Raw genomic sequence first — 14,819 nt, 5'->3', positions numbered from 1 at the left:
GGAGACAGCGGCATCGACGGCAGCGCCGTCAAGTCATGGCCGAGGGCTCTGAGAGGTACGAGCGACTGATCAGCCTGACGAAGGAGCTCGCCGGGCGTCGCACAGCCTCAAGAAACGACACCATCTGTGTAGGTATTTCCGGAGCATGGCGGAGGAGGCGCGTGGAGTGCGGCAGTGCCGAGGCTCGAGGAATCGAGACACACTGCATACGTGGGACTGCTTCCTTGGCCCACGCCGCCGCTTGTATCTGAGAGGTTCCCTTGTGCAGCTTGTGCTTTTGAAGCGTTACATTCCAGAGACGCCAGCCAGCTCGCTGACCAAACTTTTCAGGCAGGCATCAAACTTGCAGACTCGAGCGAGCGTGCTTACACCGAGACTCTTTGAAAGCAACGCCGTAAGCGGAGATGGAGGATCGTGAGGGGCTGCTTGGAGAGGGAGTCGGGGCTTCCGTTGAGACCATGTGGTCGCGCTGCTGCTTCGAGGGACAGGCCAAAACGCCCGGACGGCGAGGATATAAAACCATGTCACTTCCTTCATATGGCCTGGTCAGAGCAAGCAACCACCTCTGAAGGTTCCAACTCTCTCTGTCTGTCACTCAGCTCTTTCAATCTTTTGGTCCAAACGCTCGCCATGGCTCTTGTCAAAGTCGTTGTGGGCCTCATGGCTCTCGGCTCCATCACCAGCGTCGTCGCCGCTCCGCTCGACACGCGCGAGCCCGTCCCCGCTGTCGAAAAGAGGGATGAGTACGGCAGCTACAACCCATACGCAAGCTATGGAGAATATCCGGAGAAGGTTCGACGTGCCATCGAGAAGAGGGACGAATACGGCAGCTACAACCCGTACGCCAGCTACGGCGACTACCCTGAGAAGAAGCGGGCCGTCGAGAAGCGAGATGAATATGGCAGCTACAACCCGTACGCCAGCTATGGCGACTATCCGGAGAAGAAGCGCGCGATCCAAAAAAGGGACGAGTACGGCAGCTACAACCCATACGCAAGTTATGGCGACTATCCGGAGGAGAAGCGGGCCGTTGAGAAGCGGGACGAGTACGGGAGCTACAATCCCTATGCCAGCTACGGCGACTACCCTGAGAAGAAGCGCGCCGTCGAGAAGAGGGATGGCGACTACGGGTCTTACAGCCCGTACGAAGGCTACGGCGAATACAAGAACTATCCCGAGAAGAGGGCTCCCGTCGGGAAGAGGGACGAGTACGGCTCGTACAGCCCCTACGGCAAGTACGACAACTACCCCGGGGAGAAGAGGGATGAGTACGGCTCGTACAACCCGTACGCATCCTACGGCAGCTACAAGGAGAAGCGCGCTGCAGATGCTGCTCCGGTTGAGCAGAAGCGCGATGAGTACGGCTCCTACAACCCCTACGCTTCATACGGCGACTACAAGGAGACGGAGAAGCGTGAGGCTGCCCCTGAGCCCAAGCCCGAGCCTGAGCCCGTGGCGGCGTAGAGGACCTGTCGCCAGGTTAGTTAAAGCTGTCGAAGAGCCAGAGAGATATCACTGACCAAAAGCAGGTCACGACTTTCAGCAGCGCCGGACGTTGAGCGAGCCGGGAACGCAGCCAATCATTCTTTTTGTTGCATAGGGCGGACAAATTGTACTTAGCCTGTGGAATCCATCGTGGGGTTTCTGGACGTGCGTCTTCGGCGACGGCGCGTCGTGGTTGTTGTTCTCGAATCCGTCTCGCAGCCTCGGTAGCACCAGCCGCAATAAAGTCTTTCTTCTTTACGTTTTCCTGGCTCCAATGTTCCACCGTGAGCAGGTGAAGCACTTTTGTGGCTGGTGAGGCTGTCTTCGGCTCTTCGGCTTCGCCTCGCCACGTGCGGGCCTGCGTGGTGCCACGAGATGGCGCTATTGGGCTCTGCGCGTCTTAGTTATGGTGTTAAGTGGGAAGTTTGCGTTTCAGGAACGCGAAATAGTGTGGTGATCCTATCGTAGAGGGGGCGTTGCTGGTAGTACAATTGTGCCGACTTCCTGCTCGTGAAAGACTCGCAGTCCTGTGGCGTGATTCAGTTGAACACGAGATTCTGAGGCGTAGGTCTGGTCAGAAGTGCGCAAAATCAATAGCTTGCGGAGACTAATACTGCTCCCCGATCTTTCTGTTTCTATTGTCAAAAGTCCACCATGATCCGCTTGGGCCACGTTGAAAGACAAATCTCAGAGGGAATGGAGAAAAGCAAGAATAAAACCGATCAGCTCACCAACACATTAGAAAAGAGTCCCTGCTCTGTTCAAACTTCCAGCCCGATGCACATTCAGAACGCTCTCATCTCTACCGATTCTTGCTTGCCATGTTCGTGTTTGCGATGAATACTGTCGCTCAAATCTCGTCCGCAATGTCGGCAAGATTTGCCCTTTTAATGCGCTTGTAGGTGATGCGCATCTCGGGTGGAAACCACTCCGCCAATAGACCACCCGGAATGCCCGGTCGCTCTTCAAGAACCTCGTTCTCCGAGTCTGACATCATCAAGCCGAGAGCTGTTCCACAGAGCCAGGCCTGGACCATGCCATCGCCATGGTAGCCCGCAGAGATCCACTCCGCGGCATCTTTCTGCTTCGTTTTCCGGCTCGTCAGACGAGGATCCAGCTTGCCGACGTATGGAAGGATGTCTGCGGTGTAGCAAATGATTCCAGACCATATTTGCTTGAGACGCGCCTCGCGTGCATCGGGGCCCCAGTGGGCACCGAAAACAGTGGGCAAAATGCCATTCAAATGCGTCGAAGTCATGGGCTCGAGCTTTCTATCGTCCCAGATGCCGAATTGGTCCAGTCCTGCCTTAGGGGAGCGGAAGAAACCACCACCGATCATCAGGTCGCCAGGACCGGCCTCGGAAGATGGACGTTGCGTCATGTAGTCGAATCCGTTGTTGTAGATGATGCTCCAAGAACGGTTGCCCTCGCAGTCCTCGAACTCTGTCCCTGGTCTTTGCGCAGACATGTGAGCTCTCAAGCCGGTCATCTTGCTTTTCAACCCTGGGATAAGGTGGCTGGCAAAGGCGTTGTTTGCGTGGACGACATGACGGCAGCGCAGCTCTCCTCTTGGAGTGAGAACTCTGAAAGGATTTGCGTTCGCTTTGTCAACATCAATGGATTCTACCGGTGTATTGGTTTCGATAGATAGACTTGTTGGAAACCGTGTTGTGAGGTCGTTCCAGATTGAGGTCACGAACCGGTAAGGCCAGAGGGCGCCAGCTTTGTAAGAGATTGCTCCACAGACATGGTCGCCAACGTGAAAATTCTTAAAAGTTCGTCAATTAAGCACCAACAAAGGGGGGTTTCCCTTACCTCCTTGGCTTTTTCTTCTCTCCAAATCTTGAATGGGATTTCTGGGACAATATGTCTGCAGTCCTCGACTTGCTTCTGCGCCTTTCCGAACATATCCTCATCCAGGAAGAGGTCGACAGTCTCAACTTCGCGGCATTCCGCGACATCAATCTTTTCTTGCTGACAGAGCCTGGTTAAGACTTCCAGATGTTTTGCTTGGAACCTCACCAACTCGGATGCTCTTTGGACGCTAAACCGCCTCCTCAAAAGTGCCAACCCATCGTACGTTGGAGCCTTGATGTGTCCGCCGTTTCGACCTGTAGCTCCGCTGCAAATCTGGCGTGCCTCCAAAACCACGACTCGCTTTGTTTCTTTCTTCCTCTCTGCTTCAAGAAGTAGCGTTCTTGCGACAGCGACACCCGTGATACCGCTGCCAATGACGACAATGTCGGCTTCAGGGGGAAAGCGATCCGATCGGATGTTCACAAGGTTAGGGAAAGGCGGGTTTTCAAGCCAATACGGCCGAGTTGGTGACAAGACAGGCAGGCCAGGTTTTTGACTGGCGCGCACCAGTATCTCAATGTAGCCCGAGTTGAGCCTGACGAACTCTCTGATACCGGTCCAGATTGTCTTGAGGAAGTTGAAGACAGGGGTCAAGACGAAGTCCATCGCCGGGGTTTTGCTTTCGGGCCGGACCCGATGCGATCGCTTTGAGATGCTTGAGAAGGGTGTTGCCTCATGTGGCAGCTTTCGATTTTATACGAAGCTTGAAGCCAGATTGGATTTGCGGGGAGCGGGAAGTCCAAGCCCCGCTGCGCGCGTCGCACCGCTCGGTTTGTACACCCTGTGTCCCTGCAAACAAGGTTGTCCGCTTGGAGATGCCCAAAATAGTAAGGGAAGCGCGTCGTCGCGTTGGCATTCGTCACTTAATGGCGAGCATGGCATTTCTGTCGTGATGTCCAGACGTCAACAGAGTCAGATTTTTGATGAGAGCCTGGGAGGAATTCACCTCCAGTCGGCTTCAGAGTGCCTGTTGTTGTCACTTCCCAGATGTTCTGTTGTCGTGACACGACGACCGGACCTGGGTCTCGCTTAATAGGCTTAGTAAGGATCACGTGTCGCCGCGTCAACGCCGGTCGCGTCATTAAGCGCTGCCCAAACAACAACGCCTTCGTTCGTTGGCGGCAAAGCTTCTGTTTCCATCCGCGCAGGCCAGCAAACATTTCGTCCACGTCCATTGGTTACAACATGGCTCAAGCAACGCCTTCCGGATCATTCGGTGGCGGAAATCCGAACAACCTCAGCACTCCCACGTCTTCGAGCTCTCCCACGCCAGGTCCTCCGACCCCTGCTTCGACTACTCAGAACGCAAGCCCGGCTCCCAACCAATCCTTGTTCGGCGGCCCTGCGATGGCCCCTATTGCCAATCCCGTACCCATAAGATCTTCGTTCGACTTTACAACCCAAAATGGCGGTGCATCAGGTGTCGCCAGGTCCGCAGATCCAGAAGTTGTGTTTGATCAACGGGGTGATTTACGACTTGAGGTGAAGGCAGACATTATTGGAGGGGTCCAATACACAAAGATTTTTGTCGTTTCGTCAAGGGCCATGTCGTCCGCTTGCGATGCCTGGTACGCTATGCTCAATGGGCCCTTTCGAGAATCCCAAGCCGCAGAATCCTCATCCGCTACCGAACGCGTGGTTCCTTTCCCGGATGATGATGCCTTCAGCATGGCCGTTCTGCTGAACATTGCGCATCTACGGTTCAAGGAAGTTCCATCGTCTCTTACCTTCAGCCAGCTGGTGGAGCTCACGAGATTGACCGATAAATACGGGGCAACGCACCTTCTCCGACCGTGGGCCAAAGCATGGATCTCCCAACACGAACAATGCATAATCACCCTTGGGCATGAAAGTTGGCTTTGGGTTGCATGGGAACTTGGACAGACATCCTTGTTTGAGTGTCTTGTATCTCACTTGGTAAAGACTGTACGCGTTCAGGATGGCAAGTGCTATGCGGAAGGTGAAATTTTCCCACTTTCATCATACTGCCTTTTGCCTCCTGGCATCATCGGTGAGCACAGTGTCTGATCCATTCTCTGTGCCTTATTCTATGCTAACCAAAACAGAAAGCATTCTCAAGGAGCGACAAAAGACCATTGCACAAATACTCAACCTTCTCTATGCTTGTTTGGACAAGTGCATCACCCCTTCCACGTCCCTGAACCGGCGCTTGTGTGGGCCTGATTGCGACATGAGGGTCTTGGGGTCATTGGTCCTCTCTCTGAAGAAGGCTGGACTTCGCCTTGAGAAGATGAAAGTGGCCGAACTGCCGTTCAGCGTCAACGAGCTTCTTGATAAGCTCATAAACATGCAGATTTGTCACTCTTCTAGCAAAGGTCACTATGGTCTCTGTCAGAACGCCCGGCCTTTTACCGAGCTCAACGAGTCTCTTTCAAGAATCGTCGAGACAATCCCATCTGCTTTGCAAGACTCACACCGCCGTCACCTCGAAAGGCAATCAGCAATCATCAACTAACCAACTTCACAAGGGAGGTCTATTCTAGATCCGGTGGACGAAATCGCTTTCAGGTTCGAGTAGGTAGTCATTTGCTGAGGCCGGGCTACCATTGAAAGGAGTCTGTCTAGAAGGTACTAGAATGCTCCTTGCGCATATCTGACAGAGCGTTCGCATTCTCCTTTTCTGCTCTCCAACTTCGTCACATGTGTTTCAACTTTGCTACTAGACCTCGGGCATGCGGCTCAGGCCTGGCATCCTGAAAGAGGCATATTTCGCTTCACCGATGGACAGCTGGACTCAATTGACTTAGCAGGAACAGTAACAGCACTGGATGGTTTTCCCAGGGAAGAATTGAGGTGCAGAGTGATAGGCGGAGCACAGCGGCATGTGATGGAGGTAGGGAGGTAGGTAGGTATCCATGGAAAAGACTACCTACTGTAAAAGGCTGTTGGGTATGTATGTACAGAGTTGACAGCCTATTGCTCGCCTTCCGTAAACGCTATCAGCGAGAAGGCCATCCGACGAACCATCCAACCAACCAACCAGACGCCTAGGAAACATTTCGAACCTCTCGCTTTTCCCTCGTCATCCTCCTCACTTTTACCGCGTATACCTAAAAAACACATTCCGCCCATCACTAACATCGCCCCACGCGGCCCTCTCGACCTCCCGCCTCCACTCCGGCCCGCCCTCCACGACGCCCAACTCCCTCCTTACCTTCTCGTTCTGCCGATTGCGGCGGCCGTTGCACCACTGCAGCGCGGCCAGCACGACGCAATCGGCCAGCAGGCACACAATAATCGTCAGCTTGCCCGCCGCATAGACGGGCTTCTGCGTGGCGCGGAAAGTCTGCGTGCCGAGTATACTGCCCAAGCTCAGGCAGACGAGGGCCAGCGCATTGACGGTGACCTTTTTGCTGTGGCCGGCGACGTTGCTGGCGCTCCAGGCGAGCAGGATCATGAACGAGGCGTTGTAGGAGCCCGAGAGGAGGGAGGCGAGGAGGAGGAGCGGTTTGGAGCGCGGGTGGCCGGTCGACGGGTCAACGAGGTAGAACATAAGGAAGCCGGCGGCGATGGTGGGGAGTAGGCAGAGGATGGTGATGGTGCTGCGGTTGTTGTGGCGGTCGCTGAGGTGGCCGAGGGCCAGGATAAAGATGCCGCTGATGAGGCCGGTTGGCGCGTCGAAGGCGAGGGCTTCGCGGTTGCTGTAGCCGCTGTGGGAGGGAGGCGAGGTTAGCTTGGTGGTATTTGTGGCGGGATGGGGGGAGGGGTGCGCACAATGTCGTCAGCAGGATGTTGTTGAAGTTTGCGATGCCGCCGTTGGGTATGGCGATGAGCATCATGCTTAGACACATGAGCCACACGCGCACGTCGGTGAAGGCTTCGACGACTTGGTCGCGCTTGAGGTGCTTGTTCTGCGTGCCGCTGTCAAGTCCCGCGCGTCAGTACCTATCCGCAAATCAGGGGGTTCAGGGGGTGATCCACCACCTACCTCTGATTATCCCTGATCCGCAATAACACTGCGACCTTCTCCGCATCCCTAAACCGCCGCGCCTGCACGGGGCTATCGGGCAACCAAACACAAACGGCCCACCCCGTCGCCACAGTCGCCAACCCAATCGCGAGGAAAAAGATTCGCCACGTCGCCATGGCGCCCTGCACGTAGCTGATGCCGTACGCGACCAGGCCACCAAAGATCTTGGTGACGCTGTTGCACACGTAGAACCACGAGATGCGGCGGCCCTGCTCTTCCTTGCGGTACCCTGTGGCACGTTAGTAGCCGTTGAAGAAAAGATCAGGTGGATTGAGCCTGACACATTGCGACTATCAAAACTAACAACGGAGGGATGCACGCTTCGAAGACGCCGAGCAGCGTGCGCAGCACGGCCAGCGCCCCGAACGACGTCGCCGCCGCGTGGCAGCCCAGCACGATACCCCACAGCATGATGTTCACGCCCATGTACAGGCTGACGCGGTTGAAGCGCTGCGCGAGGTACTGCGTGGGAAACTCGAAGACCATGTAGCCTGTCCGTCGTCACTCTATCAGTCCGCAGCCCAAAAAGACAGATAGGGGTAAACACCACCAGCCCACTTACTGGCATAGAACAGCATGCTGATGGTATTGTACTGCTGCCCCTTCATGTGCGTGTCCTGCCGCATCCCCATGACGCTCGTGTAGCTGATGGTGTTCTTGTCCAGGAACTGCAGGAAATACACGCAGCACAGCAGCGGCGCAATGTTCCAGTCGATCTTGCGCACCAGCGCCGCCCGCGCCGCGTCGTCGTCCAGGATGGCGCGCGCCTCGGCGAAGATCTCGCGCCGCCGCGGGTGGTTTGTCAAGAAGGCGAGGGCCTCGTCGCCATCGTCGTCGCCGTCGTTGTCGGAGGGGGTGGTTTGTGTTGTGGGAGCGTTCAGGGGCCCTTCGTCTTTCATCGAGAGCGGTGGATACGGTGTTGCTGCGATCGTCGTCGTGGTCGACGCCACGCTGGTGATGTGTGTCAAGTCGCTGGTCGTCGTCGTCTTCTCCTGCATCTCTGCGCCCGGTTGTATCGAAGACTTGAAAGCCATGACGGCGGGAAGCAGGCGTAGGTTTCTTCTCTCGTCTATTTTCCCATTCCGCTCGACAACAGGCGAGGGACATGAGTATAAAAGTTTGAAACCAAACCAAACCACGCGCGAGCGGGACGAGGCCAAGAAGGCACCTCAGAGATAGTGGTAGTGCATGCATCCTCTAGCGTCTTGTCCAGCGGCTCAGGTGCTGGCTCGCTGGCTCGCTGGCTTCAAGGGGACAGACAGACAGAGACGAGGCAGTGCTTGCTCAGATCATGCACGTATGCGCGCACGCTACCGGCCCATCGCCGCGCCGAGAAGACGTCGACTTCGCCGGCGCACTGCCCTTCTTCTGAACGTGTTTACTCGCTTGATCCGTTTGTCGTATCATGCCTGTTTGGGGCGGTCCGTCGTTTGTGTCTCGAGCATGCCGCCGGTCTGCCTTGGCGGGTCTGGCGTCATTGCGCCAAAAGAGGGGGTCAGCAGTCTTCAGTGTCGACTTTGGTGTTGGCTGCGGCGATCTCTGCTTGCAGACGGGAGCTGTGCACCGTGGGCTAGGAATCGCCCAGCTCGACTCCTTCGACGGGTTGGCTGACCGGCTGCCAGGAACATGATTGCTACTGGGCGTGTCGACCTCGAGGAGGGAACGATCGATACGACGCAACGCCCATCACCAGATGGATGGCTGGGCTAGAGCAACGAGCTACCTGCGTACGCGTCCAATCAAACGAGGCGTGTAGTAAAGCTGGCAGGTGGCGCAGAGACGTTAGTGCAGCTAACAACGGTGCTATCCAAGAAGCTTGAGATGCAGCAGCCGGGCCGGTGTCATTCCTGCCGTCAATCAACGCCTCGACGAAAGTCATCCTTCGAGGCCTTTTACCTACGACGGGTTTAGTCGCAAGGGTCTTGAAATCCTTACCGCCACGAATCCATGCGCAAAAGGCGGGAGAAATAGGGATCAATATGCACCTGTCTGCACCTAACTAATCTCCACAGTGGATGCAGATGCAAATGCCACATGCCCCTCGCCCGGGGTCTAGCCATATCATGGTATAAGCGTAAAGTGCTGAAAAACTCACCCGGAAAACCACCGCAACACCATGTCTTGGCCATGCCTTGTCGTGATCGAGCCTCTTGCAGACCTCCTTCCGCGTCTTGGCCTATCCAACAATCGCCTTTAGACTCAGCTGCTCCAAGAAACCGCTTAGGTCCTCCTTCCGCACTTCGACGACGCAGTGGTCGAAACTGTCCACCTTGACGCGCGCGCCAGTCTCCTCGATGACTTCCTGAAAGGCGATGCCAAACCGGTTCCGCCTTGCCCCTTTTCTCTGGTCGTCCTCTTCCACCTCGTCCTCGCTCTCGCTGTCACTGCTGTCGTCTTCCTCGGTGTCGACGTCTTCATCGTCCTCATCCACGTCTTCGCCGTTGGCGAGTCGGCGCTCGACTTCGCGTTGTTTACTCGCTGCTTTTTCGAGCCGTCGAGCCTCGCGCTTTTCAATCTTTTGCTTTTGCTTCTCAACCCTTCTCTTTTCCTTTTCCTTGCTCTGCACCGTTGTGCCCCCTCCTCCCAGTCCGACGACCACGTAGACGCCTCTTGGCTCGTCCAAGCCAGCTATTACAAGCTCACTGCCACTGCTCTTTCCTCTTTTGCCTTCCATCTCCTGCACAGCCTCCTGCAGCCACAATGCCAGCTTGACTAGCGCGCCTGGGTGTGCAAAGAGCGGGACATCAGGGCCGTCCTTGACTATCGTCATTCGAAAGGCTCGCAGGTGGCGCAGCTGTTGCTTTGCAATGAGGGCAGTGCCAGTGCGCAGTATGGCGCGATGCAGATGCTGTGCAATTGAGACGTGTTGCGTCAGTAGATTGGGCGAGGTCAGTGCATCATATGCGAGCCAGAACCTTGATGTGATGGCGTCCTGGGCAGCCTCTTCGTCATTCTTGGACTGATCGCTCGAGTTAATGTTGGACTGCGAGTCGAGAGATCGAGGAGTTGGTGGTAGAGGTGGGGAAGAGCTCCCAGACGTGTTGCTGATGCTGGATCCGACCTCGAGGATCGCACCCAAAATCACACCGACGTCAATCGCCGAGAGACATGCCTTCCAGCCCCAGCACCTCACAAATCCCCAGCCCTCCTTGCCGGCGCCCTTATTTGTTGCGCCAGGCACAAGACCGTCCAATCCATATACGGGTGCAAATTGGAGAAGTTTCTCCCGCAGATTGCGCTTGAGGTCCATGTCCATGTGCGTGTAATTTTGTTTGCACTGAGAAAGGCTCACGCCCATTTTTGCGAGCAGCTTGTGCAGTCGCCGGCGTCCAACATCTGTCCATATGCGCAGCTTCGCACACAAGTACGGCGAATGAAGCATACTGTCGTATAAACTCCAATGCCGTATCAGTAAAAATCGAGGCTCTGGCGAGAGCCGAATAGAATTGTCTGTAGGTGATCTTGCGTGCGTAGGAATAACGCCACCGGATTCGCCTAGATTTGCTTCTCTGGTCATGTCTTTGAGGTCCAAGGGGTTAAGGCGGCGAACTTCATCTTGAAGAAGTGCTCTGATTTGGTCGCCTCGAGAGCCATGCCAGCCTTTCGGGGAGGACGAAAGACCCAGTCCGGTAGGGGTGCGGCCGTAGAGCTCCAGGCTACTGACGCCAACAATGGCTTGCCAGAGAAGGTCGTTGTCTTCCCGCCCGAGCTCAGAAGCGAGGCTGTATGCAATGGACGAGATGGGTTCCGAGTACGATGTTCCTAAGGAGTAGTAATTTTCCAAGACTTTGTTGTGCTGAGCGCGAAGCTTGAGCAGTTGTCGTCGAAGCTTTTTGGCAGAGGGCTGTACTGCGACTTGGATAGGAGGAGACGAACGGTCTATTGAATCGGAGCGTGAAAAATCAGACGAATGTCCTAAAATGGCCAATCCGCGCCTGGGCGGTCGAGATGGAGAGGATGGAATGGGTGATGACTGGCAGAGTTAGCTTTGATAGCAAAACAAAGCATCTGATAACGTACCGAGTTGCCTCTGCGTCGCTGAGCAGGACGACTTTCGTCTTCCGTGTCTTCTTCCTCGTCATCCCATGCTTTCCTTTTTCGTCCCGCCTGTCCAGATGTTGGTGCTTCGTCCTCGGCGGCATCCTCATCCAGATCGCTCTCATCTTCGAGGTCGTCATCACCAAGCTCGGGCATTTGCTCAAGGGCGCAGTACGCTTCTCGTTCTCGTTCCATCTCTTCGTCCACGTCGCCGTCGTCAAACACAACTATACCGCCCTTTCCTGGCCTGTACATTCTTGAAAGTTTTCCACGGTCCACGCCAGGAATTCGGGTCGGCAAGTCGTTTTCTTCCGGTAGAGCGTCGCCTCTTCCTCCGAATACGTTGCTCAGGTTCCACGGCCGCCTGGCGTCCATGACCCATATTTCGACACCTCCGTAGCTGGCGCCACCATCCTCTTCTTCGAGCCCCAGCAAGTTTTCCAGATCCACGAGCCCACCGACACCCAGGCAAATGACGGCACCTCCACTGCCTCCATCTGTCGTGCGCATGGGCCGTACCAGCTCTTGGCCGGCGCGAGCGAGGTCATTGTAGCCCGATATAGGTTGAATTTTGTGGGGAATGTAGTCGCGCTTCAGAAGGGCCGTAAGTATGCGACAGGCACATAGCGCGTCCGGTTCGAGGGAGACGAGGAGGAGGGCTGGCGAAGAAAGCGGGTGCGTGGTGTGCAAAAGATGCGTGTAGAGGTGTCCGATGAGAGACCTGGGTAGGTACATGGCTCTCTAGATGGAATGTTCCAAGACTAACGCGTCGGCGCAGCCTAGAAGATGGATGCAAGTGCTATGGGCCGAGCTGGTGCGATGCGGGTGCTGTCCAGTGCTTCGAGGCAGGTCTGCGGACGCGCTACTGGACGCGTCGAGTTTTGGCGAGGGGCTTCAAGTCGGGCGGTGACATGTGCAGGTCGGAAAGGCAATGCTGGTCTAGTGGTCTGGTCGAAAAGACGCGAGAAAGTGCGTTCGATTGAGGGGGACCGGGTGCGGGAGGCGTAGTGTATAAAGTGTGGGCTGGAGGGTTGTGTTGGGGATGGTGGAGGAGAGGTTTGGGTTCTGCCCACGCGACGCGAGCCAGCCGCCCCGGCGCGAAACCAAAACCCGTCATCCAACCAGCGTTGAGATGACCTGGCCCCGTCAACGCCCATCAACCCCCATCCATCCCTTTGTCCATCTGCATCATCCAACGCCATCGACAGCAAACACGACCCTCCCGGTCTCTGCTGCAACTCGGAAGACGCAAGCTGGCGTCTTCCCGACCGACTGTGATATGTGACCCACAGTGGCTTCGGATTCGCACGGTGATTGCACACCTCGCATCGCCCACATGCCGAGGACCACGAGCATGTTGGCATCATCACGCACTCCGACATGTAGACGACGCCTCAGCCCCTCGCTGTTCACCAATAAGCGCCGTCTATCTATTTTCCCAGGCACGTACCATGGCCAGCCCCGGTAACTGACGTCCAGGTTCGGGTTGACCGGATCTCGCACGCAGCAAGCCCGAGCATGACAGTCTGCCTCTACTCAGACGTGGCTCAGGCGCGCACATGGGAAGAAAAAAAGTAAAAAAATTTGGAAGCACCGACGCGCGCACATGGGACAAGAATTTGGAAGCACCGAGAGGAAAATAAGCCAAGGGGCATGGCCGTCTTAACGTTGCAGGCCGTGGCGGAGCGCGCGGAGTTTTGGCCCCGACGGTGCCGTCAGATGCCGTGGCCACCGAGATGGACATGGCAGTTTGCGGCCCCCTGTCGCCGCCGCATGCGATGCAGACAGAAACAATCATGATCCGCTCAACCTCGGCCGAGCTCTTGCTTTTCTCGCCTGGCTCGTTTTCACACATTTTTACGCTGTGTGAAAAGGTGGTCCGTCCTTCTTATTTAGTTCTGTTGCTCGGGTTTCCTCCATCTCCCTTGCGTTGACACAATACAATCCTCAACTTTCCTCTCCTCGCGCCTTGGTCACCTCCGCACTTGACTAAACTTCCGCCGAGATGAGCCTGTTCAAACGCTCCAGCAACCGCGTCGTCCGCCATGATACCTTCTGGCAGGGCAAGTTCAAGCTGTTTGCCATACAGAGCATCGCCATGTTTGTACTGCTGCAGCTGCTCTTCCTCCTGAACATGCTCTACCTTTATGGTTCCTTTTACAAGCAGTCTACCAGAGTTCACAACTTCCGAACCCTGGTGGTCGACTTTGACGGAGGACTCATCGGACGCTCCGTATCCGCCGCATACGATTCAATGCAAGGACCCGGTTTTCCCACCGTCGAAATACACAGCGCATCCGAGTACGCGACTCCTCAAGACGTTCGTAATGCTGTTTGCCAAGGACACTACTGGGGTGCTCTCTACACGCATCAAGGTGCTAGCGCCCGTTTGTCGTCAGCCTTGGGAGGCGGCGCACCCGCAGCCTCGTACCAAGCCAGCGACACCATGACCGTCATCTGGAACGCCGTCCGCTACCCAGCCTTCGTGGCCAGCCTGGTAGAGGCCAACTTGCAGCAACTTGGAGTCGCGGCAGGTAATGTCTTCAAGGGCATGAATGGAACAGCTGCCCTTCAATACCTCAACACCACCGACCAGGCCGCCGTACAAGCTCTCTTGAACCCTGTCCAGCCAACCACTACGCCGATTCAGCCCATGACCAATGGCGGTCGAATCATGTTCAACACTACGGGCATGGTTATGCCCATCATCGCCCAATTCTTCTTCCTCCTTGCAGTCAACAATATCAGTGCGCAGATGCGCTTCCTCTCTCGCCTGCCACGCCTCGACAACTTCCTCATTCGCTTCTGTCTTGCTTTCCTCTACACCTTCGTGGGTGCCCTTTGCATGGCTGGATACATTTGGACCTACAAAGAGACTTGGGCAATCACTGGAAGCGACTTTGCCTTGACGTGGATGGTGCTGTGGCTGTTGATGCACATCCACTTCCTCGTCTTCGAATTTACAACGGCTTTTGCTCCTCTGGCAGCCATTCCCTTTATCGTCATCACCTGGGTCATCCTCAACATTACCACCACCGTCCAACCTTTCGAACTGAATCCGGGATTTTTCCACTGGGGTTACGCGCTCCCGGCGCACAATGCATACGAGTTGCTCATCACCATTTGGAGCGAGGGCTGCTCCAACCGCGCCTACCGAAACCTCCCCATCCTCTTCTCCTGGTGGCTCGTCGGCGTGGTTGGCTCCGCGATTTCCACGCGCGTACGCTGCGCCAAGGCAGAGGATTTTGAAGAGAAGGAACGTGCTGCCTGGGCGGAGAAACTCATCAAAGGAGACCAGGACGAGACGACGGCAAGGCCAACGACTGCCAACTCTCTTGAAGAAGGGAAGAAGAGTGAGGAGAGGCCCAGGACGCCTCGTTCTGATACCCATGTCTGATTGAGGTTCTTTTTTCGATGCTGCATCCCAGCGGGGAGTTTTCGGAATTCA

The 14,819-nt window shown here is 55.9% G+C and overlaps 7 protein-coding genes across 7 annotated transcripts; 3 read left to right on the top strand and 4 right to left on the bottom strand.

Moving 5' to 3' along the window:
• Positions 1-219: 219 nt before the first annotated feature.
• Positions 220-600, bottom strand: J3D65DRAFT_619760 (uncharacterized protein). Its single transcript, XM_066799792.1, has one exon. The coding sequence runs from the start codon at positions 535-537 to the stop codon at positions 286-288; it is 252 nt and encodes an 83-aa protein (XP_066657044.1). The 5' UTR covers positions 538-600; the 3' UTR covers positions 220-285.
• On the top strand, positions 244-1,825 carry J3D65DRAFT_294472 (uncharacterized protein). Its single transcript, XM_066795170.1, has 2 exons — positions 244-1,483; positions 1,530-1,825. The coding sequence occupies exon 1, from the start codon at positions 538-540 to the stop codon at positions 1,462-1,464; it is 927 nt and encodes a 308-aa protein (XP_066657043.1). The 5' UTR covers positions 244-537; the 3' UTR covers positions 1,465-1,483; positions 1,530-1,825.
• A 121-nt stretch (positions 1,826-1,946) lies between these two features.
• Positions 1,947-3,995, bottom strand: J3D65DRAFT_586842 (FAD dependent oxidoreductase-domain-containing protein). The gene is made up of 2 exons (XM_066797763.1): positions 3,301-3,995; positions 1,947-3,253 (listed from the first exon to the last, which is right to left on the bottom strand). Exons 1-2 carry the CDS (start codon positions 3,946-3,948, stop codon positions 2,336-2,338), a joined length of 1,566 nt encoding a protein of 521 aa, XP_066657042.1. The 5' UTR covers positions 3,949-3,995; the 3' UTR covers positions 1,947-2,335.
• A 532-nt stretch (positions 3,996-4,527) lies between these two features.
• On the top strand, positions 4,528-6,026 carry J3D65DRAFT_693463 (uncharacterized protein; the record flags this gene model as incomplete). The annotated part of the gene is made up of 2 exons (XM_066803962.1): positions 4,528-5,353; positions 5,409-6,026. The coding sequence occupies 2 exons, from the start codon at positions 4,528-4,530 to the stop codon at positions 5,816-5,818; spliced, it is 1,236 nt and encodes a 411-aa protein (XP_066657041.1). The 3' UTR covers positions 5,819-6,026.
• Positions 6,027-6,200: 174 nt separating this feature from the next.
• J3D65DRAFT_619747 (MFS transporter) lies at positions 6,201-8,635 on the bottom strand. The gene is made up of 5 exons (XM_066799791.1): positions 7,896-8,635; positions 7,615-7,824; positions 7,292-7,562; positions 7,078-7,224; positions 6,201-7,013 (listed from the first exon to the last, which is right to left on the bottom strand). Exons 1-5 carry the CDS (start codon positions 8,365-8,367, stop codon positions 6,401-6,403), a joined length of 1,713 nt encoding a protein of 570 aa, XP_066657040.1. The 5' UTR covers positions 8,368-8,635; the 3' UTR covers positions 6,201-6,400.
• Positions 8,636-9,076: 441 nt separating this feature from the next.
• Positions 9,077-12,392, bottom strand: J3D65DRAFT_619743 (CDC45 family). The gene is made up of 2 exons (XM_066799790.1): positions 11,354-12,392; positions 9,077-11,306 (listed from the first exon to the last, which is right to left on the bottom strand). Exons 1-2 carry the CDS (start codon positions 12,104-12,106, stop codon positions 9,510-9,512), a joined length of 2,550 nt encoding a protein of 849 aa, XP_066657039.1. The 5' UTR covers positions 12,107-12,392; the 3' UTR covers positions 9,077-9,509.
• Positions 12,393-13,469: 1,077 nt separating this feature from the next.
• On the top strand, positions 13,470-14,768 carry J3D65DRAFT_550278 (uncharacterized protein; the record flags this gene model as incomplete). The annotated part of the gene is made up of 1 exon (XM_066796993.1): positions 13,470-14,768. The coding sequence occupies one exon, from the start codon at positions 13,470-13,472 to the stop codon at positions 14,766-14,768; it is 1,299 nt and encodes a 432-aa protein (XP_066657038.1).
• Positions 14,769-14,819: the final 51 nt, after the last annotated feature.

The sequence above is a fragment of the Phyllosticta citribraziliensis genome, assembly GCF_038025025.1.
Source record: "Phyllosticta citribraziliensis strain CPC 17464 chromosome Unknown J3D65scaffold_4, whole genome shotgun sequence".
Classification (NCBI taxonomy): Eukaryota; Fungi; Ascomycota; class Dothideomycetes; order Botryosphaeriales; family Phyllostictaceae; genus Phyllosticta; species Phyllosticta citribraziliensis.
The sequence above is the reverse complement of the archived record's forward strand: the minus strand, read 5'-3'. Positions and strand labels throughout refer to the sequence as shown.